The 24,019-nt window shown below is 51.6% G+C and overlaps 1 protein-coding gene and 1 long non-coding RNA gene across 2 annotated transcripts in view; one reads left to right on the top strand and one right to left on the bottom strand.

Moving 5' to 3' along the window:
* LOC144145987 (uncharacterized) overlaps window positions 1-24,019 on the bottom strand; it is a 180,535-nt gene that overhangs the window by 32,896 nt on the left and 123,620 nt on the right. The gene's annotated exons all lie outside the window — the stretch shown is intronic.
* On the top strand, window positions 282-22,586 carry LOC144174760 (uncharacterized). The gene is made up of 4 exons (XM_077703615.1): window positions 282-436; window positions 15,696-15,966; window positions 18,625-18,834; window positions 22,329-22,586. Exons 1-4 carry the CDS (start codon window positions 282-284, stop codon window positions 22,584-22,586), a joined length of 894 nt encoding a protein of 297 aa, XP_077559741.1.

Raw genomic sequence — 24,019 nt, 5'->3', positions numbered from 1 at the left:
TCTTTTGCCGCCGAATAAACGCTGACAGGGCTTCGGGGCAGATGAACTTTCATCTGAGCCCAACTTGCTATTTGCCTTCAGTGTCCCTCTAATCAAAATGGCTGAACCAGTCTACACTCTGGTGCTTGTGTTAGTCGATTTTCCGACCTGAATCAGCCCGATCATGAAAACTCACATCCCACTGCTGATCTGCTTATGTGAACAGGTTGATGCCGTTCGCCGCGGAGAGGCTGTACTTGGAACGACACCTGAAGGCCAGCGACGTGCAGCATGTTAAAGACATGGTGCAACGCATCACACACTCATCGAAAGCGTTCATCTCAGAGTTGTACAGTGACATACAGCCAAGCGAAGCCAAGATGCTGGAGAAGATTTCTGGGCTTCAGCTCTTCCCCTTCACCTTTCCCACGCTGCACAGCATCGATGACCTAAACCGGTGAGATCCACATGCAGTCCACGAATTTCGACACCAACCAAGATCACGTGTTCGAGATCAGTGAAAGGAAAGAGCTCGCACTGTTCTCCCCACTGTTGCCTTGGCGAGGGCATCCCCGAACCGGGCACCATCGCCTCCGTCATGCAGTGGTAGCGTAGTGTACGAACGGCCGGCTGAAGCAGCTGCCTTTGTGTTGACGACAAAAAGCCGAAGGCAAAACTTAACTGGTTTACTGCATGGCGAGAGTTGAACAGCGACGATCCGGGCGAGCTTGCAGCATGACTCGAACAAAGCAACAGCGAGATCGGATGCTGTTAATCGATTGAATAGCACTCCAAGGGATTTATAACCCGAAGCGCTAACGGCCCAACACCTTTGCACGCGGCTCGAAGACTGTTCTGATACACAAGAACATTCTTTCCCGGGTTTGTGAGAGCCGGCGATAGGGGTGCATGTTGAGTCAGAGAGGGGGAGAGGAGGTCTTGGCGAGCGGCGTCCGCCCGCAGATGCACGTCTCTACATATAGAACAGTTTTTGTATTTTGCAACTGCCGTGGCTTGAGTCATCGTTGGCGGGGCCCGCGCTGCGGGTGCTTCAAAATGCTCGATGAAAGCGGGCTTTCCGCAAAGCACAGGAGAATTCACCTCACTTTACCAACTTGTAGCACGCGCAAACAGGGTAGCGGAGCGCTGAATCGTAACAACACTCATTGCTGGTATCGCTGGTCGGGGAGGCATTCGGTCGAGGTCGGAGCTTGAAAAACTGAGTGCTTCATAATTTTGAAAGGACAGAAAGTCATATCAAGTTAGTCTGTATCCTGAGTTGACTCACCGAAAAACAAAGCTCCAATCCACGCTGTGAAGGTGGTTGGAAAGCAAAGCTTTAAACGACACCCACAACAATTGTCCATGCGACGTCACTTGAATTGACACACATGGCTCTACAAAAAGGGAAAACAGAGATTCTTCCAGCCGTTACCTGGGATTCGTGGGGGCGGCGTCCCGAACGCAGCAGCGTCGGGCACGGCCGGGCAAGAGCAGTGGACGCCGCCGCCGTAGCCCGGCCGTGCCTTAGCACAAAGAAAATGGAGAGGAGCGTCTTTCGAAGAGTGAGACAGTGGAACCTAGCTATCCTGAGGTGCTAGCTCGGGGCTACACCACCGCGCGACACAAGCGCAGACACCGAAACAATGGGGCATGTGAGCTTAGTGATTCACATTTATACAGATTTAAACTATTTAGTTTAATAAGTTTGAGAATTGCGAGAAAGCTGAGGAAACTTTTATAATTGCTATTTATCAGGGCAAGTTGCTTCTTCCGCCTTTTGGAATACCTCTTAAAATACAACCGAATTGGTATGTATGTATGTATGTATTTATTGCACAAAAAACAAGAAAGGAAGGTCCACCAACAGGCGTAATTTGTCTCGCCTAGGGGCGGACACCGGAACGCCTGCTGGTGTGGGGGAGGTGGGATAGGGAGGAAAGAGTACATAGGAATAGGGGGATAGGGTAGAGGGCTAACATAAATATATGAAACATGGGCAGGAATAACCTATATACAACGTTGGGTGAAAGAGAAAAAAAAAGACAAAAAAAAAAAAGGAAACACTAGACAAATAAATAAATATCAAAATACAGGACACGAAGGAGTAGGACACCTGCACACTTACACCCACGCACTCACACACCCACACACACACACACACAGGAATTCTACCCTAACAGCTACACTCCACTGCGACCCGGACAGTTACGTAGAGTTGTAGCTTAGTGCATTGTGGAGCCCCGAGGCCCCCAGGTATGCTCCCAGGGCCTCGAGCACTTTGTCCCGCTCCCTGGCATTTCCTGGGGCCAAAGCAGTTCCTCGAGCGGCCGCACCCCTCGGAGCACGGCCAGAAGCTCCGCCCGCCCTGCCGCAAACTTGGGGCACTCGTACAGTACATGCGGCAGGGACTGCACGGGCGCTCGGCAGTGCGTGCAGGCGGGACTGGCAACCAGCCCCAGTCGGTGCTTCCGCTCTGACGTCCACGCGGCCCCCACGCGGAGGCGCAGGACGGCCGAGCGCAGTCGACGAGGCAGGCGTGATGCCCGCACAGGCGGCAGACCCCCTCCGACACGCAGCCGCGGGTCTGGATGCCCGATGCGGAGGTGTCGCTGGATGAGAAGGCGGGCGTCGTCCGCTGCCGCCTGGGCCAACATGTCCGAGGGAGGCAGCGCGTGAGCCCCGGCGGCCAGCTCGTCTGCCCGCTCGTTTCCGTCCAGGCCGATGTGGGCGGGGACCCACTGAAGGCACAGCCGAGTGCCCCGGTCCGCCAGCTGCGCCGCTTTCTCCCGGATGCCCCGCACCAACAGGGAGTGCGAGTCGCCGTCCCGTAGACGCGCCAGGGCCACCCGGGAGTCGCACAGCAGGGCACAGCGCTCGGGCAAGGGCTCCACCTCCAGCAGCAGGTCCAGGCCCAGTCCGACACCCACCAGCTCGGCAGTGGCCGAAGATGAGGCATAGGGCAGCCGCGCCTGCCGGGTGGCCCCTCCCAGCACGGCTGCCGCTGCGGCCGACCCCTGCTGCTGCCGCACCGAGCCGTCCGTGTAGACAAGGGTGTGGCTTTCGAGGTCGCCCCAGATGACGCCCCGTGTCAGCTGCAGTTGTCCGCATGGGGGCGTCCGCCGCTTGCTGCGCAGACCTGGGATGTCAGAGCTGTCAGAGCAGGAGCCGGGCCACCAGGTTGCGCATCCACGGGGGCCACCACCTCTTCGTAGAGCGCGAGCATGCGCCCCATGCGCGAGCGGTGGTGGCCCCTCAGTCGCTGCAGCAGCGGGCCGCCCCCCTCGGCGCGCCGCAGCCGGTCAATTTGGCCAAGCGCCCGCTGGTCAGCCGTCATCTCGAGGGTCCCCGCCCCCGCCTCGGCCAGCGTCTTCTCGCACGACGAGCTCTGGGGCAGGCCGAGGCAAGCGCGGACCCCCTTGCGGTGATCCCTTTCCAGCTGCCGCCAGGTCGGTTTCCGCAGGCTCACCAGCGGCAGCGCATACATGAGGAGACCCACAGCGGAGGCGTTGTACAGCCGGAGAGCCGTCCGCTGTGAGCAACCCATGTCCCGGGCCACCATCTTGTGCACCGCCGTGGTGGCCAGCTGCGCCCTGGCTCGGAGCTCCTTGGCTGCCTGCCGGAAGTTCAGCCGGTGGTCCAGGGTGAGTCCCAGGTACCGCACCCTGGTCTTCCACTGGAGCTCCTCACCATCGATGGTCAGGCGCCGGGTCCGTGCACGGGCGGCGGCGTCTGGATGCACCAGCATGGCGTCTGTCTTTGACGCCGACAGCTGTAGGCCGACGCCCGCCAGCTTGGCCCGGACTGCATCCATGGCCGCCTGCAGCTGCCGCACAATGGCTCGGCCCTGACCCTTGGGCCCCAGCACCCACAGGGCGATGTCGTCGGCGTACACCGAAATGTACACTCGGTGGCCCCCTCCTCTGGGCAGGCAGCCTGGCAGGGCGGCCATCACCAGGTTGAAGAGGAAGGGGCTGATGACGGAGCCCTGTGGGGTGCCTACGTCCACCGGCTGGGGGGCCGACAGGGCGTCTCCCACCTGCACCTGCGCCGTGCGGCCCGTCAGGAACGCCTCGACAAAGCCCCGCAGCTTGCCCCCAATGCCAGCCTCCTCCATGGCCAGGGAGATGGCACGACGCTGCAGGTTGTCGAAGGCGCCCTTCACGTCCAGCAGCACCAAGGCCGCCACCTGCTTGGAGGCCATGGCGTGTTCAAGGGCCGCCACGACGTCGGCGATGGAGTCGGTGGCTGCCCGGTGCCTCCGGAAGCCCGTTAGCTGCTCGGGGATGGCCTCTTCCTCCGCTGCGATGGCCTCCATCCTCCGCAGTGCCACCCGTTCGAGCAGCTTGCAGCCACAGGATGTGAGGGCCACAGGCCGGTACGCCGTGACTGCCACAAGGCCCTTGCCTGGCTTTGGGATGGGCCGCAAGATGGCTAGCAGCCACTCTGGTGGCAACCGGCCCGCGTCCCAAATGACGTTGTAGGCGGCCAGGAGCCGGCCGAACCCCACCTCATCCAGATTGCGCATCATCTGGTAGGTGAGGCCGTCCGCCCCTGGCGCCGACTTACGCTTGCAGCTGCGGAGGGCACTGCGGAGCTCAGTCTCCGTGATAGGGGCGTTGTTGAGGGGGTGAAGTACCTCCCCCGTCTCAGCAACAGCAGCAGCGGGCCCTGGTTCCGCCTGGTGTGGCGGCAGGAAGTGTGCAGCGAAGAGGTTGGCCAACTCCGCAAAGCTGGCCTGCTTGCGGATGGCCATGGCAGCCAGGGGGTTGCGGTTTCTCTGGGGCTTCAGGACGGCGTTGAAGATGCCCCAGAGGCGGCGGCAGCGTGGGTCGGCCTCCGAGCTGACGCATAGCTCGGCCCAGCGCTGCCGGCTCAGGCGGTTGGCGTGACGGCGGCAAGCCGCATCCACTCGCCGGTATGCTGTCCAGTCCGCCCGCTCCCCCGAGCGCTGGGCCTTCCTCTCCGCACTGTTGCGCACCACCCGCAGCTGAAGCAGCTTCAGGTCCGGCGTGGTGGCCCCCTCTGCTACTGTGCAGCTCTGCGTGGCTTGTCTGGCGCAGCAAACCAGGCCCCGGAACAGCTCGGCTCCTTTCCCCAGGTCCTGCTCGGCAAGGCGGCGCCGGAACAGGTCCCAGTGGGTGACGTGGTGCAGTGCGGCTCGCTTGGCTGTCCTGTCGGGTGGTGCGATGTGCAGCGGGTAATGGTCGGATCCCCACGTGCTGGGCTCCCTCCTCCAGGTGGCCTCAACCCCGGCTGACACTAGGGTGAGATCAATGGCGGTGGCTGCGCAATTGCCCCGCCGGAAGGTGCTCTCACCAGTGTTCAGCACGGACAGGTTGAGGCGCAGCATGGCGTCCCACAGATGCTCTCCGCGAGCGTCTATCCGGCCATCTCCCCAGGCAGTGTGGTGTGCGTTGAAGTCACCACAGAGGAGATGGCGGACTGCACACAGGGACACCAGCCGATCCAGGAGGCACGCGTCCCAAGGCCGTCCAGGGCGCACGTACACACTGCACACTGTAAAGTCTGCACCACCCGCACTGAGCCGCAACGTCACTGCCGCGCACTCTTGCACCACTGTCGTCACCGCACTGGTATCCAGCTCTGCGTGCTGCACATCGTTCCTCACAAACAGTGAGGCACGCGAGGTTCCTGGGGGGTGGGACGGGTCGCCACACACCACCTCCGAGCACTGGGCACTGTCACACGCCGTAGGGCTGTGATAGCCGGTGTAGCCCGGCAGGCGAGTCCCCCCCGAGCCGTCCCTTCCCACTCGCACATAGCTCTCCTGTAGAGCCACGACATGGGGCTCGTGCTGCAGCAGAAACGTACTCAGCTCCGCACGACGCGGTCGCAGCGAGTTGACGTTCCACTGCAGCACTGTAGGCACCAGGGGCTGTGTGCGGCGGCTCCTAGCCATGGCGGGGCTCGGGGTGTGGCTGTTCTTGTGAGGCCGGCTGCTTGCACAAGCTCTTCCTTCCTCGCTTCGACCGCACAGGGGCCGCCTGGCTGCTGGGCTGTCGCTGGGCTGTGTGCTGCTGCCGCTCCGTCCCGGATGCAACACTGCTGCTGCCTGGCTGCTGGCGCATCGTAACGGGTGCGACAGGGGGCGGCTGGGGCTGCGTGGCCGCTCGCAGGGCTGCACGGACGCCCATGCGAGAGGCAGGCGCCGGGGCTCGTACCAGTTCCGCACACACACGACGCTCCTCCTGCCAGCGCGGGCAGGAGTGGTCCAGCACGACGTGGGGGCCCCCGCAGTTGGTGCAATAAGGCTTCGCGGCCTTGCACGCTGCCTTCAGGTGGGAACCCCCGCATCGCCAGCACCTCCTCTCGCGGTTGCAGCTCGCTGTGGCGTGGTCCAGCCTGCCACACCTGCCGCACTGCAGTGGTCGCGGTCGGCACACTCTCACCGGCCGTCGGAGCTTGTGCAGCGCTACCTCCGCAGGGGGGATCGGCGCCGAAAAGCGCAGGTATATTGCAGTCCCCCTGCGAACAGCTGACTGCACCGGCACGGGCGTTTCGAGGCTGGAGGCGACTGCCTCGGCCGTGATCGCTATGTCGTCGACCACGATAACATCCGTGCTGCTCGACGACGGCTGTCGCGGGCTCACGTCGATGCCACAGATGGTGGTGATGGCCAGTAGCACCTCCATGGCCTCCTCGGTACCCGCGTCCGCCGCCACGACGTTACGCTGCGCGTTCACACGCACGTCCACCACGCCAGGCCGCGCCGTGAGCTGCCCAGCGATTGCGTCGCGCGCCAGCCTCGCGAACGTTGCCCTCGGATCCTTCGGGCGAAAAAGGACTGTCCCGAGGGTTGTGGGGTGTGGGGGAAGCTTTTTCCCCTCGTTGCGAAGCCTACGTGCCGCTCTCTTACGCTTAGAAAGCGACACGACCTCCTGCCAGCCGTCCTGTGCGGTGTGGTTGCAGGGCTCGCAAGCTTGGACGTTCCCTGTCTTCCCTATAGGCGGCGTAAAAATCGACGCCCCACGTGACCAACCTTGACCAACCTAAAGCGCTGTTTTCGACCATCAAGCCCACCAGACGGCGCAGGCAAAATGTTACTTTTGGTATAGAATACAAAACATTCATTCCGTGACTCAAAGAGCCCACACAGTTCGCTTACAATGTGTTATTTAAAAATACTATTAACAAGTTCCGCATCAAACATCTGTTGAGCAAAAATGTACGCAACTTTTTACGAACAGCCGACTGGTGCACCACCTTGTTTCTGAATTCGCAACCACAAAGCCGCCAATTCAAATTGAAACCGCTGCAACGGCCGACCGTTTCAATGTGCGCGGAGCACCGGTTTCGTGACTGTTATTGCTGTTATGTGCTTTTGCGTCCATCAGTTGTTGAGAGGACTGGCAAAACACGAGAATTGAGTGCTTGTGGAATGACAAATGTGGGAAATTCCGCATCGGAAGGCAGCTGTCGAGGCCAGAATATTCGATTCTTCAAACAGAAGGTGAGTGTTATGCACTCCGCTAGAAAGACGGTGCAAAGGAAACCGTTGTCGCCGTCAATACTTCATTTGTGCCCTTCGTTCGAAATCTTAGCGCAAGTGAACGAGTTGTTATGGCAAAAAAAAATGTTGTCACGAAAGCGACGTACAATTGCAGCGATCGAAATGAAATGATGTCCTGGCCTCTGTAAACTTGCGGATGTCAATAAACGATTTGTTCTCACTTGCTGCTCACTGTGGTCTGTGCCAGTCGAGGCCATCTGGTCACCTGGCGTAACATCACTTCACTAGCGCGGCGCAAGTAAACACGCGACCAGCGTGCCAGCCAGGAGCCAGCAGGAGCAGCCACGGCCGGACTCGACGCCCCTTTCGCGCGCGGGAGGAGGAGAGTCGAGTCCGGCCGTGGAGCAACGAACCGGCGGCCGCCGTGCGAGGGCAGCCATGTTATTAAGGAGCTCAAGCGGCCTGTGCAAAAAGCATCCGCCATGTTTACAAAGCCGTGTTTACAGCGCCATCAAGCGGGCGTACTGGGTAGTTCACGACGCCGCCACTACGCTTTTTCTGGCACTACAGGCAAAGCTAGACCTTTGCTTCTCTAAAATCCTCCCTGTTCTGTGGTGGTTGCGGCTGCCGCCGCTGGCCGCCAGGGCAGGAGGCTGCGCCAGCTGCGCTGCGCTCGCGTCCTCGCGTGGGCAGCTCTTAGCGCTCACAGCGCCGCCTATCACTTCCTCACTCGCTGCGACGGGAATTTTTTCTCCTCCGACGGTAGCGGAAGGGTCTCGAAGGGCGCTGGCCACCTTGCCGTTTCTCCCTTGTGATGGTGTCCGTCCCTTCCCCCGCGGCCGCCGGCGTGGCTTTTCCCGCAGCGCGTCCGCGTAGCTGCCGGCAGCTCGCTGGTTTCTTGAAACGTCCTCAGGCCGCGCGGCGACTGTCGCCGCCGGGGCCGGGCTGCGCTCCTTCGCCGCTGCAGCTGCGAGGAGGGACCGAATGGCCGCCGCTACAGCGACGTCCTCCCCCGCTCCGTCCAACATGGCGCCGCTGGTCGCCTCGCCGTCTCGCCGCCAGCATCGCTCATGCTCGATGTGGACGGCGTCCAGTTCGTCGATGACGAATGCGGCAAGCGCGATGACCAGTTGGCCGCGCTCGCCCTGCGCCGTCCGACGCCCGTCCAGGTTCCGCAAGTTCTCGAGCTGCCGGCGAAGCATTTGCAGCGTCGCCCTCACTGCGGCGTCGGCGTGCTGCCGCTCGTCGTACCCCGGCGCGCGTTCCACGGTCGTTGGGGGGCTCGGTGAGGTCCCAATATTCCCCGAGGGGAACTCCGTGATGGGCGGTTCAGTTGTGGGGCTCTGGCTCACCTCGGAGTCGTCTGGGAAGCCCTCGATCTCGGCCAGCGTGGGCTCCGCGCCGGCCCGCTGTAGCTCGTCGTCAGGCTCCACGCTCGCCGGTGCGCCGGCGCGTCCGTCACCGCTCTCCGTGGTGCCCACGCGCTCGGGAGAGCTCGAGCGCGAGTCGCCCGGGTTCATGGCTTGCGATACCGCAGCCCCGGGGGGGTAAGAAGCACTAGTTCGCCGAATTATAGGAAACTTTTCGGGAGCAGATGAGAGATGCGGCCGCCATGCTTGGCCCCCTGGTGGCCAACCTTGGTATTCATCAATTTAGAAAACGGAGCCCCATTCGTGGTAAACAGTGCGCAAAAGGTAGTGTTTCTCCAGCGGCCCGATGTCGTTATGTGGTCTCTACATTTTGTTTTCCCGCCCTTCAAACCAATCCTTAACGTATCTTTGCCGTACGGCCACTTAATTCCCCCGAGTCCGGGTTACTCATGAAGTGCTGTTGAACAAGTTAATGAAGCCGTGCGAAGGAAGCGCGCGATGCACGCGAAGCTGCGCCAAAACAGGCCCAAAACAACCATCGCTATAGAGCAGACGACAAAGCTGTACCGCTGATGAGCCCGCCGGCGAGCAGGCACCTCCGCGTGGGGAATGCTGGGTAAATTCGCCGCGCCATCTACAGTGTGCTCAATCAGTGAAACCCGCCGCCGCCTCCCCCCCGCCTCCGCCGCGTTGTGTGTTTATTGTCCCGCACGCCGCGAAATAACTGTTGGCTGGTAGAGGTAGAAAGCTTTGCTTCAAAAAAGAAACTGTGAGGAAATAAACATTTTGGCCTGTAATCTCCCGATAAAGGCCAAAAAGTTTGCGAATTTTAGTGTACCTTGAAATGCCTATACGCAAATCAAGCATCGTTTGGCGCGGGATATGAGCTGAAGTAGATATAGAAAGTAGGATCATGGCTTATAAACAAGAATTTTTGAGTCTTCACGCCCCCTTTATATAGTATCTGCCATTGCACCAATTGCGTCGTCGCTTCCTTCAACGCACAACGTGCTTTGTACGGTTACGAAAAACAATCCTCGGGCCACTTAAGCGTGCTTATGAGCTTTGAATGCGAATGCATGATGGCTTGTCCGACCGATACTTATCAGACTTCTTATTGCTACATAGTGCTCGCGTCTCTTTCATCGCTTCTCTTTTTTACAGTGTGTCGAACCGGAAAAAAATTTGCAGAAATTCAGAGAATTATCTACTAATGCGTAGCATTCTTACCCCGCGTTTCTTGAGTGCGAGTCCTTTCCAGCGAAGTTTTTTGGTTTTTCTAAATCCTGTCCTACCAATTATTGCCATTCACGCTATTATAACGATTAGAAGTGGGACTTTCGCGAAATCAGCAATATTGTTGAGATGCAGGGCTAATGATTATAGGTGAAACTTTCGCGAAATCTGCATTATTGTGGAAATGCCATGCGTCCTACGTTTTTATATTTTCCGTTAATTTTTTAATATTTTCCTTATTTTTTAGTTTTTCATAATTTCGTCCGACCAATTATCTCCATTTACGTTATTATAAAGATTACATTTGGAACTTTTGCGAAATCTTGATTATTGTGGAAATGCAGGCCATTTGCCATTTCCGGAAATTTTCTATTTTTCTTATTTTTTTAGTTTTTCAAAATTTTGTTTTAACAATTATCTCCATCTACTCTATTATAACGATTATTGGTAGAGCATTCATGAAATCTGCATTATTGCGAAATGACATGCGTTATACGTTATACGTTATACGTCCGTAATTTTTGAATGTTTTTCCTATTTTTTAGTTTTTCATAATTTCGTGGAGCCAGTTATCTCCATTTACGCCATTATAGCGATTACAGGTGGAATTTCCGCGACATCGGCATTTTTGTGGAAATGCAGGGCGTTACACGGTCCTGGCTGTGGGGGTACTCGGCAAAGAATGCTACGCATTAAAACTACCGGTTCGGTTACTGTTCGGGTTCAGGTAAATTCATTTTGTTCTGGACAGTTCCGGGCACGTTACCAATCAAAAGTAACAGGGTTACAGTTACAGTTACCTGCGTAAAAAAAGTAACTCTTCTACAGTTACAGTTACATAGTTTCCGAAAGTAACTTGTCACAGTTACAGAGAAAAAGTAACGTCGTTCCTCTTCCGAATACTATGTAACAGTAAACAATAGAACATAAACAAATTGATACGGTTTATTTAGTAAAAATGTACTATGGTATGGGGTTAGTCAGAAGTGCAAGTGGTAAATTCCCAGACGAACGACACCTAAACGGGGGCAAACTCAAGCCCAACGCAAAAATCGCTGTGTATGTATTCCTCAATTTGTTGCATCAATTGTTTTGTGGATGCACTCGTCGTGTCGGGGAATTTATTGGCAAAACTCATTGTAACTTAGGATTAGTTGTTTCTCAAAGTTGGCAACCGAGAGGTTCCTTTTTTTCGGAGGTCCAAGTTTCCTTTCTTTTCTTGTTTCTGCTCCACTCAAGACGACGACATTTTTTTAAAGAAATCACCTTCTCGGTTTTCTGCAGGGAAGATAATCGTCTTAGCGACCTCCTCGATTGATTTTGATTTTGATTGATTGTAGGGTTTAACGCGCCGACGCAACGCAGGCGATGAGGCGCGCCGTAGTGGAGGGCTCCGGATTAATTTTGACCACCAGGGGATCTTTAACGTGCGCCGAAATCTCGTACACACGGGCGTTTTTGCTTTTCGCCTCCATCAGAAAAGCGGCCGCCGCGGCCGGGAATCGAACCCGCGACCTCATGCTCAGCAGCGCAACGCCTTAGCCACTGAGCCACCGCGGCGGGTTTAGCGACCTCCTCTCCGAAACTGCGAGCGTAGCTGTGTTGTGGGAAGATGAAAGGCGGAGAAGATATGGGAAAGAAGAAAGTGTGAATGAGTGGAAAGCGCGAACTGTACATCGGCGCCTTCAACGCGTCGTGTTGTCGGAATATTTTTATTCAAAAAAAAAAAAACGGGAGTAACTGTAACGGTATTTCCCGTCACAGTCACTGCGTAAAAAAGTAAAAGCGTTACAGTTACAAGTTCCTCTAACTTAAAGTAAATATTTACTGTTACAAGTTACTGTCAAAAGTACCTAATTACCGGCAACGCGTTGCTAGTAACTAGTTACTTCCCAAGACTCATTCCGGTTCCGTTTCTATTCGATGAAATCGTGCACCGAACTGGTTCGTGAACCGTTTCAGAGTTCAATTGTTAGCGAAGTGCAATAAAGTAGTTTTCTAGTTCAAAGTCACCGCAAGACTGAAGTAAACCTTTTGTTCATTCATAATACTGGTTTTTCTTTCAATGAACGTGGCCAACTTAAAGTCAGCTTTGAACAATTAGGCCAGATATCAAGCAAAACATACCATCCATAGAGTTTTTTTTACCCATGGCCCTTATGTCCTCCTGTAGGGACTACATTAAGCTATGGCCAAGAGACATTATTGTGGAATTTATTGGTGCCTCTTGTTCAGTTTTATTGTGTGCCACTTCAAAGCTAACAAGGAGTTCAGCGAGTTGCAAAATGCTATTTTTTCCAATAAGGTAAGGTTGGGTTTTGACTTCATGGTCCATTTTGGATCCCAAGTAAAGCGTGCAAGGAGACGCAGCAGAAAAATTGCCCCGAAGACGGGCTGTGGCACCTTCGGTATCGGGCCTGCTATCACGTCAACCAAGAGAAAATGCTGTCTGCATCCCTATGCCAAAACAATTCCCCTATAGTAAAGCAAATCCCCCTGTTGTGTGTTTTAGAAACTTACCTCTGCAGCCCCTTCTCCCTTTTTTCCCTCTTTCTTGATGCATGGGGTTCGCCTCGCTGCATGAGTCCCGTGCCGCGAACCAATAAAAGCACATTGTTGCTACAGTCAGCGCCAGTGTGCGTCTTTTTCTTCCTGCCTGCCGTCCGTCGCGCTGTTTTCTTTTTTACGATTATGTACCAACCACCCAAAATTCAGCTTTTTTGTTGTGCTGCAAGTAGACACATTTAGGGTTCGAGCCTTGGCCGGTGCGCAGTGCAACAATCTCGCGGTCTGATCGTACCCGTATAGTCACAGCGAGAAGACAACGCCGCTGCTTCAATCCTCTTGCAGGCTTCTAAGAGTCTGACGTTTGTTTGGCCAGTCTTGCATACTGCTTGCTGGACCAGCAGCACATACCATTGCAATACTGATGCGCAGTCTTTTCACCATGTTTCGACCATGAAGAGAGCGTTTACAGCATTTTTCTTTATCTGAAGGGAAAGGTGCGCGAGAGATTCCGAAGCTTATGGGGCTTGAAACAGGGATAGGTGCAAGATAGCGCACACCTATGCAGAAGACGCGAATGACAGTGACTACCCGTTATGAAGAACAGATGACCGAACCGTTTCGTCGTGAACCGGGAACGGTTATTTCTTTTTTCGTTTAGTTCCGGTTCGGGTTCAAACTGCTAAAAAAAGTGGTTCGGGTACGGGCTCAGTTCCAGCGAAAATACCGGTTCGGGCCAGGATCGACACTCTGCTTTCATCGTATTTGGCTCTCCAGCAAGGCCGAAGCATGCTTCGGCTTTGCTGGTGTATTTGCGTGGTCGACAGTGCTTAGCCGGCACAGAAATAGGCGGTACATGCGGCGTAGAAGCACTTTCCATCACGAGATACGGCGCGACAGGCAGAGTGGAGACACTTCACACCCCTACTTCCTCACAGTCAGCGCTCTCGTGGCTGGAGTACACCTGTTTTCCTCGCGTGCCGTCATGTGCACTCCTTCCCAAAGGGCCGCGCCGTCACTCGCCCCACACTAAGCACACCTTTAGCAAGACGGAACAAGCTTGGAGAAGATATGGCGTCGGGGTACCATGTCCGTCTCGCACCCCGGAGGACCGGGTTCGGTACCCACTCTGACCGGAATGTACCAAAGTAATGACGCTGTTTACAGGAACCTCTTTGAGAAAATTGACGTCATTCCGAGCTCTCTGAAGTTTTTTAACTCTGTGCGCCGCCGACCATTTTCGGTGCATTCCGACAACAACGCGAAGTATCGAAGGGCAGCACAAGACGACGGACAGAAACACAGAAGACGACACACGGAGAGCTTCGTTAGCGCTCTGTGTGCCGTTTTCTGTGTTTATGTCCTTCGTCTTGTGCTGCGCTTCGATACCTCGCGTTGTACCAACTCGCCCAAGAAAATACTCCGACAACAACACCGCATTTTTTTCTCTCAGAAAGCTTATAATGCCTCCGCTTTAATAATCGTTCTCTTGGTAGTTCCGTTACGTTTCAGGACCACTGAACAGGCTGAGTTCCTGTTAGAGCGCGGCCATGCCCCTTGTCACGTCACGACAGTTACGTCAACTCACACTGGCTTCGTATCTGTGCACAATGTGCGGGCTTCAGTAGAAGGAATACTGCCCTTATAGTTATCAACAAAACACCAGTTTATTGCCCCGTGAGGGTTAACCAGAGTAGAACCACGAAACTAGGAAAGTGTGCGCACTCGAGAGGAGCAGTACCATACCGCCGAAAAGAAAGTTCTCCCAAACGATTGAACTCATTCATTTATTACAAATGCTTACGGCACCTGACGGAGATTGTTGTCTAAACTGCCCGCAAACGTTTCTGAGGGAACTCTAGCTGAAACTCCTGTTTCGCGCTAGGTTTAATCCCTAAGAAGCAGTTGTCCCCACAAAGGTCTGAGCAGTTGAAGCCGTTATGCACAGAAAATTCGTGTGGGTCGCCTCTTTTGCACGAATGTCGGCAGTACAGTGTTCTCCAAAGTGGGAGCCAATAACTTCAATGCTGACACTCGAATGCTTTCGCTGCGCGAAATCCGAGTGTTAATAAACGCGGTTTATTCACACCAAGGTGATAAAGTTAGGCAGTTCATTCCCGAGCATTTTAATACCAATTACATTCATCATACTGCGCTCAAGTTTAGCGACAGCTCCAGCTTTTCGCACTTTCTGACCTGCATTTTTTATGTCATAAGGAAAATGTCAGAGAAATGGAATAGACAAATTCCAGCTTAATTATTTATTCATCAACAAGCAAGGCATAATTTGTTAAGCGTTAGTGACTCGGTTGACTTGTCCCGCTTCAAATATAGCCAGTCTACATGTAATGACAAGCACTAGTGTGTTCCTCGCCTGCCCCGCTGCTATGTACGAGCTCGTCCAGAGGAAGGGGGTATCTTCGTCCACCGCGTAGAACGAGCGTCCTTTTGCACTCCTCACATAGCCAGCTTATATAAACCGTGCATGCTTTGACACACTTACACAGCGGCCACACGAGGCAAAATGTTGATCGGCACGACGGGATCGGCACGACGGTGATCGGCAGTCTTCACAGCTTACCGAGCATGAGCTCGCGTGTTTGATTCGGTCGCCGTGGCCGGTTTTCTGGTGGAGGCAAATAAAAAAAAAAAAAAACGCCCACATATTTTGGCGCGCGTTATGGATTACATATATGCAAGTGTTTTGAAGAATTATACGCATGCTTTCTGCTATCCCGGAAGAACCAAATGCACGGCTCTCAGGACTTACCTGTAGTTAACAATAAAAATACGCGATTTAATTTCGGCGCACGTTAAAGATCCCCGGGTGGTCGAAATTAATCCGGAGACCTCTACTACGGCGTGCCTGTGTAGCGTCGGCGCGTTAAACCTTACAATCAATCAATCAATCAATCAATCAATCAATCAATCAATCAATCAATCAATCAATCAATCAATCAATCAATCAATCAATCAATCAATCAATCAATCAATCAATCAATCAATGATTTCATAATGAACTCCACTTGATTGCAGCCCATGTTAAGCTGTTCTCAGCCATGGCTTGATGCAAACACGTAGTTTGGCGCTGATTTTACCGGTATGATCAAGATGCGTTCATTTCTGGCCAGGCTATATGCGCACCTGCCCGACCAAAAAGACGAGAGCTACGTGGACATGTTCCTGAAGGTGTCTCGAGTCAGCGCCCAGTACATGGTGAGCCTGCTGCAGAATGCGACGGCCAATACGAGCTTGCCCTTCGTGCCACCCTTTAGAACCGGGCTCCCACACATGACGGGCATGTACCGTGTCATCTACCTCAACCTGGAGACCATCGTGCCACCGCTCGACCACTCCTTCTCCCTGAACTACGCCAAAATCGGCTACAAAATCGTCGAACAGGTACACAGTCTATATCAGCCTTATGTACGCCGGGCCACCTAGGGGTGGTATGCTCCTCCACAAGGTGAACGCAACCTAGAAAAATTATTGCGGTCAGCGCGACGAAATCTCGATACCCATGCAGTGTAATATTCGTCTATAAAATTGGTTGTGTATACCTCCTTGCTTTAATGAAAATGACGCCCAAGGACTGTACCACTTCTGCCTCTGTCAGGTTACGTCTGGCTGTCGGTTTCATTCTTCGTAGATTATCCAAGAACATTAACTGTTACAATTTGCTGTCCTAGTGGACGCCAGTAGTGGGGAAAGCACTGCAACGCCCGCGGCAAACTGGGGAATCTATATAGGTGGCGCAGGCTTGGTGACCAATCATTGTGCATGGCGTTCACCAGTGGCTCTGTTGTTAACCCACTAGTACCCACCGGAAACTAACTATCGACACTTCCGGGGGGCACCGGTGAGTTACTATTGAGTTATTTATCGCTTAGACACCAGTGACATTCCAACGCCCAAGTGACCCACTAGAGAGCGCTCGCCCCACCCACCAGTGTTAGCGGCCAGGAAGCCACCGACCTCAGTTTAAATTTCAGTGCAGAAAAATCGGGAATAATGGTTTTCAATGATGCTACCACTGACGTAGTGTCTATCCAGCAAGGCGAATTACCTAGAGTGAAGGAATATAAATATTTGGGAGTGTGGATAAACGAAGGGGATAACTAATTAAGAACTCACGAGGAGCAACTTAAGGTTAAGGGAAAGCGAAACGCAGCTATAATGAAGCATAGAGCTCTGGGGGGTATAACAAATATGAAGTAGTAAGAGGAATGTGGAAAGGAGTAATGGCTCCGGGTCTCACGTTTGCGAATGCTGTACTCTGCTTCAAATCAGACGTCCTATCAGGCCTTGAAGTAAACTAGAGAACGGTAGGACGTTTGGCCTTAGGCGCGCATGGAAAAACAACTAACGAAGCAGTTCAGGGAGATATGGGCTGGGCGTCGTTTGAAGTTAGAGAAGCTCAGAGTAAAATATGCTTTGAGATGAGGTTGAGGGCAATGGATCAACAAAGGTAGGCAGCTAAGGTTTTTAGGTACCTATACTTGAAAAGCGTGGACACGCAGTGGTTAAGAAAGACTAGAAGGCTAACGATGAAATACGGAAAGAACAGTGGGGAATCCAAAACAGCCAAGGTAACCAAAAAAGAGGCAAGGCAGATTGAAACGAATAAATGGAGGGAAAAAATGGAAGCTAAAACGTCGTTAGAGATGTACAGGGCTGAGAAGATGAACATCAGAAAGGAAAATTTCTACGATAATTCCCAGGGCAGTGCTTTGCTTTTTGAGGCTAGAGCAGGTTGCCTGCGAACTAAGAGTTTTGTGGGGAAGCATTCACAAAATGATGGGGTATGCGTGGTCTGCGGAAAAGAAACAGAAACTATGCGGCACATAGTGTTAGAATGTGAGGGTATCCATCCAAATCTACATGAAGGGAATATTGGGCTTCCAGAAGCCCTAGGATTTAAGGGTATCACAGGGGAAGTTAACTTCAAGGCTGTCGAGGGGACGAAAAGAAGTTTAGAATGCTGGTGGACGAAAAGCAGAGAGGGGAATATTGCCTAGGACAGTTACCACCTGTAACAGGGAAAAAAAAGTATTTCGTGCCTAATAAGCTTTAGTGCCTGCCCTAAGCAGCGCTAGTATTAAACCAAGAGTGTAAAACATGGTTATATTAGTCCTTTTTGGTAAGATGACATGTCATCACCCCGCTTCAAAGGGGAAACCAATATCAATCATCATCATCATCAGTGCCTACTGATATTCTGTTCTGTTTTGTTCGGGTGACAGATAGACAGACAGACAGACAGACAGACAGACAGACAGACAGACAGACAGACAGACAGTTTCAGTTTTTTCTAAGGGCAAGAAAGATTGTCGTCTAAAAAAAAACATTTTTTTTTTACCAGACCCCCCTCCCCCCCCCTTCCCCCCCCGGTCCGCTCCACATCCTCCTGTACTCCGCTGCGAATTGTGACACCTTTGTTTTTCGTGTCTAAGTATAAAACTTTCTCTTATGATGTGTCTAATTTTTTTTCACATTCGCGTTCGAATTACGAAACTTACTGTCTTTTTTTCTTCTCCTAATGCTTTTAAGCGGAGCTTATATGGCGAGGGTTTCAGGCATTTTGCGTGTCCGAGCACAAAAATTCCCCAGGCTCCATATCTGAGGCGTTGGAAAACTAACGTGCCAGTCTGTGTGCTCCTATCCTGCGGTGCCCACCGAAGTCGCGCGCCGTTCAAAACATGATTTAGACCTCAAGCTGATACGTCGACCTCGTCGCTTAGATATGCATCTTGAGTAGATTAGGTAATAATAGGCATAATTTCCAGGATTAAAGCCTGACTTGCACCTCAAGCTTATACGTTTCATTAGTTAGCAATAGGACCATTTTCAAGATGAGTAGAGTCAAAATAAAAGTGCCGTTCTTAGGGGAAGCAAGATTTGCTCACACCTTTCACCGAAATTCTGTGTCACCGCTATGTCGTGTGTTAAAAAGCTTCGCTGGTCATCCCAGAGTAAAATGGTTCAGGGCTTTTTTTTATCGTCTCAGTCCGAACGACGGTGAGATTTTCTGATCCTGTGCGTCACACACGGTTAACGCAGGTGAGCGAACTGTTCCTGAATGGCCCGAACGTTGTGAACGAGACCGGCAGTTACGAGCGCGTATGGTCGGCTGGCTACGTCAATGCGCTAAGGAGAAAGTACCAGTGTTTTCGCCTCCAGCACCTGGCAACAAAGTGGAGCGACGACAAACTGCCACACAAGGTTCTGGAAGCCATTGTTGGCAGCGAGATACTGTTCAACGCTTACAAGGTGAGGGCCATTCGCTGCAGATATACCTACATGAGGCAGCCTCGCTCATCAGAAAAGGAAAATAACGCGATGGTTTGGCTGCGCCAACCACGGAATATCGCGCGCAGGCTAATGTTCTTGGACCTAGCTGATGAGCCATTTTGTTACACCGAGTTAGCCCTTGTTAGGTAGTTGTTTGTCCGGGTTATAAATACTTTGGCATCGTGATATTGTTAAGCGGGGACGTGTGCGTAATGTCCATATGTGAATATGGGTCTCAGCGAAGATGTTCTTAAAGATACCGGGTATGCCTTTTCCGTTCAATCTCGCATGTGGGTAAGTACAGTCGGTAAAACGCTTGTCTATAACAGCGATTTCAACTTCAACCAGCTACATCCGAAAACTGCCGAAACATACTTGTTCCAAACATGTCGGAGGCAAAAGCGAAGGGCTAAGACTTCAGAATTCCGCAGTAGCTTTATTCAAATCCCGCTCCGGCGGGGCAGGATAGGGCTGAGACTACGAAAGCTGTGTTATAGACAAGCCTTTTACCGGCTGTACCTCGTGTGTGGTCATGGGTCTCGCGAGAGGAATATCTGCTTTAGACTTTGCAGACGACGGTGCCGATACGCTTTATATATTCATTTCACGCATAAACCAGCGGGCGTTTTTGGGCTCCATGGCGTTTTTGGGCTACAGCCGCTACCGCTTCGGTAGTGGCTGTAGCCACGCGCTGCCCGGACATAGTCCAACTCTTTGCTCACAGGGAGCAACATGCCGGCTTGGCATAGTCGGTAAGGCATTGGCTACGTAACCGAGAGGACCTAGGTTCGACGCAGGCCCTGGCAGAGTTTTTTTTCCTTTCACTAGCTCAGAAGCGGCTTCCCACAGGCAGAGGAGAAATTTAGTTTGTTAGGCTAATAGTGCTGTTGAACTAAAGCCACAATTACTTCCCTCGTAAAAGACTGACACTTTGGATGGGTCTACTGGAGGTACCTACTCAATTAGACGATCTTTACCGAAGAAATTCATGGTGGCTTCTTACGTAATTTCGTATTTATTACCATTAGTTTTTTTTTTTCAAATTACACTTACAAACCCACAAATACTACAAAAGCGTAAGGTGCGCCACAATTTTCCATGGTGTGCTATTACCGAAGTTCTTTCTTTGGCAAAAGTATACAAATATAAAACCGTTACTAGAAAAATGGTGCAGGTGCCTTCGCATGCTATTAAAGAGAATGCGGCTGTACCCATTGTGGCCTATGACGCAATAGCGCTACGTTGTCCATAACCCGATGCGTAAATCGGCCGCCTATATTGCCGACTTTTGGAATATGGAGCGCTCCTTCAGGCCTTGAAAAAAAAATTACGACTGCAGTAGGATTACCAAAGAGAAACAATAGAAATGCTCGTGGCAGCATCAGTTTCTGTTCAACAAATGCTATTAAATATTTTCATTTTGCCCGAATGGGTCAAGGATGAGTAAAGTAAAATGACCAATTCCTTATTGAGGATGACTAAACTCTCACCTGCGCTGGCTGTCGAAAGCAATATATGATACTTATTCATCTGTGCAACTTGGGGAGCGTTTGGAAGTTACTTTTTACAATAACTGAATTAGCGAGCAAAGAACGGTCGCAGCAGGATTCTTTTTAGCTCTTCTGTGCATCTTCTGTGCGTAAAGATATTAAAAAAAGTGAGAAATAGCCAATATTTCTGCAATAAATGGAGGCCACGATGAACGAAATGAAATCAAATATTGAAGTCATGAATGAGCTTTTAGAAAGTTACCTGCCTATACCCGGGGAAAAGTTAAGGACGGCAATAGCTCATGTACGGTATCACTTCGCCTAAGCGACGGACCCGGATGTCAAAGGGCGCGCGTGCTTTGGAAGGAGATTGCTATGAATGCGTGATATCGTCTCCATTTTCTCACGTAATTTGTTTGACGTCGCTGCAGTAATTTATAAGCATACTAAGTCCAAAAAATCATGGAAATGGCTCGTGCAATGTTCAAAATATTCCCAGTAACCCACTACTTGCGCCGCGCGGAGTTACACCCGGCTGTGGTGATGAGGCACCGCGGCAACTTCCGGCCGTTCTCAAGTTGTACCCGAGTATAGCGAATTTCACATTAGACGAAAACATAGAGTGGTGTATCTTAACGGTGTTGGAATTTTTCTTTTGTCTTTCACATAAAAAGATTATGATGACATGGGATGATAGAAAAACGTAATAATTAAGTGAGGGGGCCGCGGCTTTTGCCATTTTCATGAATTTACCGCCATCAGAGGGGGGGGGGGGGTTAGTTTACGAGGTCGCAAATTCTGTCTATCAACTACCTAATGAGTACCGGTAAATATTATTAGCTCGCAAGCTATACCATCCTTACGCGGGTTTCTGGTCTGATCCCAACAACCAGCTATTTTTAAAATGTCTCTAACACGAAAAGAATGTCTGAAGGGTTTGCAAGCACAACCACGACGTTCAGAATTTATTTTTTTAATTGATTATTTTTCATAGTTTTTATGTTTGTGATTTACCTCTTTTCTGCGAAGGGGGGGGGGGGGGACATCTTTCCCACCTTTTTAAATAAATTTCTGCCTAAGCCACTATCCAGAAACACAGCACTTTTATACTTTACTACATTTTTAGGTTATTCACATCATGTTTTCATTCAGTGGAGTCTTAATTCACAATTACTCCCCCAAGAACCTCTTTATGGCATGATATAAAATTACCCTTGGACTTCGTTGTACAAGCTACTTGATGGCGGAGGCGAACCCACCAGACGTTGTTGTTATTATTATTATTATTATTATTATTATTATTATTATTATTATTATTATTATTATTATTATTATTATTATTATTATTATTATTATTATTTTTATGTGTTCTAGTAGTAGTAGTAGTAGTAGAAGTAGTAGTATCAAAAACCTGGCGCTTCACCTTTGTGCACGAGACCGCATCGGGAGCGCAAATTGTACCACTAGGATGGTTTAATTAGGCGAGGACGGAGATACACGAAAGCCACAGCCTTCTTGCAGGCGAGAAGGCTGCCTGTATGTATATACTTTCGCTGTTGAATGCTAGCCAATGCAGTGCCAAAGGACGCGAAAGAGCTCCAAACTACGTGAGCAAACTGGGCCTCCAAAGTTTCACCTTGACCAACTTGACCTTGACCTTGACCTTGACCTTGACCAAATCTTGACCAAAGTTTCATTATCTTTATCAACGTTTCCCATCTGAAATCCAGTTGCCATGCCTTGACCCATTGTTCTGGTTACTGGTGGGCGTCACGTTAATTTTGCTGCTGCAGTACGTTACAAGTTATAATACAGGTACTGCTAAAGTCAGTGCCAGTAATAAGCCAAGACAATTGAGAGGTCGTGCCCGCTTTCGTATAGCCCGTCGGTTATCTTCGATACTCTCAGTGGTGCAGCGTCACTGATATCGCAACGATGGGATGCTGTAGCAGGAAGCCCTTGATTCGAGCGCTGCACTTGCAGGGATTTCGGAAAGAGCCGGTGAACGCGGCCCACTTCCGCCAGGAGACGGAACAGTTTGGCCTGACGCCCGAGCAGCTTTTTTTCGTCGGACTGTGCATCAACTGGTGCCAGCGAAAGCCCTACCACCACTCCACAGCAGAGCAGCTGTGCCGCTTCTCTCTACCCTCGCTAACAGCCTTCGAGAAGGCCTTCGGTTGCCCCAAGGCGCGGCTATCTGCCGAAGACGGCGAAGAACAGGAAGAGCAGTGCCGACACTAGAGGGTCCCGTCGAGTGTCGTAATTGTCCCACCTATAGATTCGCTTCCCTTAGATGGAGGGACCACTGGCTGTGACTCGCTATCCTTCTGAACGGCGCCAACGAAAACCCCACCACCACTTGCGGTGCCGTACGGGCTCTTATGGCAGAGCATTTACGTACCTCGATTCATGTGCGGAAGCCCCCAGTTAAAATAAGCCTTCTGGTGACGTCGAGAAACAGAGCGTAAAAACAAGAAGATAGCTGAAAAGGGCGCATCCTGGCAGTTTAATAAATTAATGCGCGATTTGCACAAGTTTAAACAGACGGATATCTAACGCCACACAAAACAGCTATGTTGCCGATTTGCAATACTGGCCTAGCGTGCCCACTGATTCGTTACGATAGCACTTAACGTAGGTTCAGTGGTACGGTTGCTTGCTCCGGCACTATTGAGTTCTTCGAAAGCAGTTAGCACGGCTACACCGGGCTTCAGAAAGCAAATAAAAGGGGTAGAATAATTAGTATTTTTCATTTATAACAATACCATTTTCCTGCCCACTCTTCGTTGGTGATAGACTTACTTTTATTGGTTGTGTGCTTGCCGCGAATCGTCATTTACTAATGTATGTTCTCGGGAAGATTATTCGCAAATATGTGCCCTACGCTGAACATTTGGCCCGGCCTGGCGAAAGGCTGCTGTAGTTAAGCCAGAATATGTTGTGACTTTCGCGGACCAGTACGCAATGTTCTAAGCAAAGTCGTCTCGAACCTTTACCGCAATTCTTGTTCGTTTTTTGTTATCTGAATTAAAAAAAAAACATGAACTGCTGACTCTCATTTCTTGCTTGGAAAAGAATACTTGAGCTTTATTTGTTAACCCACGATCATGAAACGAACCCCTCGACTTCGAAATTTAAAGCCAATTCTGAGTTATGCGTCGGGGCATTCCAAGTGGGTAAAACGAGGAATTGCAAAGTCTGTGTTGGGTGCTGCTTTGGATAGGTCATGTGTGCATTGCTCAGAACAGGCTTTTGATGGTCAAGTGCGTCGCCTCCGAGATGCCGGTTTCCCAAGAAATGTTTTGCGGTCAGTGTATGAAAAAATGATTCGAGAACTAAAAAGAAGGAAGGATGACGTTGGTACGGGTGCAGTTTTGGACGGTAGGAATAAGAGGCCGGCAGTAATTCCCTGTCTGTACAAGATGTCGCATGCGTTGAAAAAAGTTGGTTCCAGGTACAATGTGAAGGTTCTGTTTACAGCACGAAACAAAGTTGGCAGGGTTTGTTCTTTGGTTGAAAAAAGAGTGCCCGGTGACCATCGCGCAGGCAGGAATGAATGCACTGTGAAACATGAAATGCCGTATGTCAAGTGCAATATTGGCTGTGTTTATGTACTTCCACTGTCTTGCTGTAAGGAATACGCCGGTCAAACGGGCAGATGCGTAAACGTGCGC

The sequence above is a fragment of the Haemaphysalis longicornis genome, unplaced genomic scaffold, assembly GCF_048455015.1.
Source record: "Haemaphysalis longicornis isolate Haplotype H1 unplaced genomic scaffold, Haemaphysalis longicornis Haplotype H1 scaffold_1, whole genome shotgun sequence".
Lineage (NCBI taxonomy): Eukaryota > Metazoa > Arthropoda > Arachnida > Ixodida > Ixodidae > Haemaphysalis > Haemaphysalis longicornis.
This window is presented reverse-complemented; position numbering and strand designations above follow the sequence as displayed.